At 41.3% G+C, this 1824-nt stretch overlaps 1 protein-coding gene across 1 annotated transcript; it reads right to left on the bottom strand.

Moving 5' to 3' along the window:
• On the bottom strand, positions 1-873 carry LOC110652394 (VQ motif-containing protein 11). Its single transcript, XM_021807974.2, has one exon. The coding sequence runs from the start codon at positions 728-730 to the stop codon at positions 107-109; it is 624 nt and encodes a 207-aa protein (XP_021663666.2). The 5' UTR covers positions 731-873; the 3' UTR covers positions 1-106.
• Positions 874-1824: the final 951 nt, after the last annotated feature.

Here is a 1824-nt window from a genome sequence, read left to right as displayed (position 1 = left end):
TTAACAGTTAACTAAGATAATTAACATTTCCATCAAAATTAAGAGAACGTTTAACAAATTATAATATTCAATAATTAGCATCCTAGATTAGTAGCAGACTCCTAATTCAAGAACAAGAATTACGATCATCATCATCATCCTCACCATCTCGATCCTCATTGTCGTCTCTAGGAGAATGCAAAGGGAATAGAGGCAACAACTCAGGAGGCTCTGCTCCTCTTGGAGTACTCAAGGGGCTTGGATGCAGATAAAACCCTTTTTCAGCAATGGCTCTCTCTTCCTCATCTCTAGGACTCCCACGGGAACAAAACTCTTCGCAGGGTGACTTAGGGCTCGTGCGCGCACCAAAAAAGTCCAAAGTTGACACCGGCGACACCAAGAAACCAGCTCGCTGTCTAAACTGGAAGAGGTCAGGATGCTCGAAGCTGTTGTTGATGGTAGAATTGCTGTTAAGGTTGATTTGCAGGTTCTTGGCGCTTTGTCTCCTTTCATGAAGCTTGAATGCAGGTCTTTTAGGGCCTGGAATTGCAGAGGGTCGATTTGGGTGGGTGATTGGGAGCTTTTGGGTTGATAGGTCGTCGGGCGCTCCAGTGAGTTTTTGGACAATGGTTCGGAAGGTGGCCGGGTCAGCTTGGACGAAGGTGGTGTTAGGCGAGGACGGGTCAGATCCATAGGAGGGTGGGCTGTGGTGCATGGTGGTGGTGATATTGTTATTAGAAGTGGAAGCCATGAGAGAGATAATGGGCAAATACTTCGGTTTGGAGGAAATGAAAGAGGGACTGCTTGTTATATTTCCACTATGGTTTTGCTATTTGTAGAGTTTCTTTGTTGAAGGGATGACTGGTGTTTATATTTGGATTAATTGTAATTCTTGTGCCGAAATCCAAGAGTTTTCTGAAATAATATTTTGAGTACAAGGAATGGTTGGTGGTCCCACCTCGATCCAAAATTAATTAATATTAACTAAGCATAAATTTAATTAATCAATCACAGTTCTTATGCTTCAACTCAGTAAACGAAAGGCTAAATTCTAAAGGGTTTTTAGTATATCCAAGTAATTAATGAAGAAAACTTAATGGGGTAGGTCTAGGACGAAGTAAATTGAGCTACAGAATATATTTGAAAATGGAAGCATGATTTTTCAAAGTCCAAATCTCCCACTAATCAAGTAGTAACAAACAGATAGAAGTTGACTAATACACGATGTGCAAATGTAATGATGATGACCCGAACAAAACCATCGAAGAGCTTGGAAAACTAAAAAGAAATAAAGAATGGTGGTAATTATTTTTGTGGTGGAGAGATCAAATTTGAAATTGAAGAGTGATCAGTAAGGGATGACATAAATGGAGAATGAGCTGGCATTGAATAATGAGTCATGCGGGGTCAGCGGGAGAGGGGTGGCATTGAAACAAGAAACGAGGGAGACTTTGCAGCTGCAGGCAACTACCAGCCACCAGCTGCAGCAGCAGCAGGACTCTCTGCCCTGGCCGTCAGACCTTCAAGGGATTGTGTATGTGTGTGTGTGTTTCTCTCTTTCTCTATCTCCACGTCATTCTTTCCTTTTTCTTGTTTTGTGTATTATGTGTCATGGACGGTAAATTTTTTTCTTCCTCGATCTCTTCTTTTGCGTGACGAATTGCACTTTGACATTAGGGAAAGGAAAAGTCTTTCTCTTTCTTTCCTGAGGGCAGGCATTGTTTCAGGTCCTTTTGGCTGTGTTCTTGTTCGTAGTTTCTTTGCTTTACTCTTCCTTCATTTTCTTTTTTTGATTGCTTTGCTAGGATGGTTTGGCATTCTGATGCTTTTTTGACATTTGTAGTT

Source organism: Hevea brasiliensis, chromosome 1, assembly GCF_030052815.1.
Source record: "Hevea brasiliensis isolate MT/VB/25A 57/8 chromosome 1, ASM3005281v1, whole genome shotgun sequence".
Lineage (NCBI taxonomy): Eukaryota > Viridiplantae > Streptophyta > Magnoliopsida > Malpighiales > Euphorbiaceae > Hevea > Hevea brasiliensis.
Note: the sequence above shows the minus strand (reverse complement) of the source record. Positions and strands in the feature narration are given on the sequence as shown.

Coding starts and splice junctions, on each gene's coding strand:
- LOC110652394 (XM_021807974.2), bottom strand. CDS start 730: ATGGCTTCCACTTCTAATAACAATATCACCACCACCATGCACCACAGC.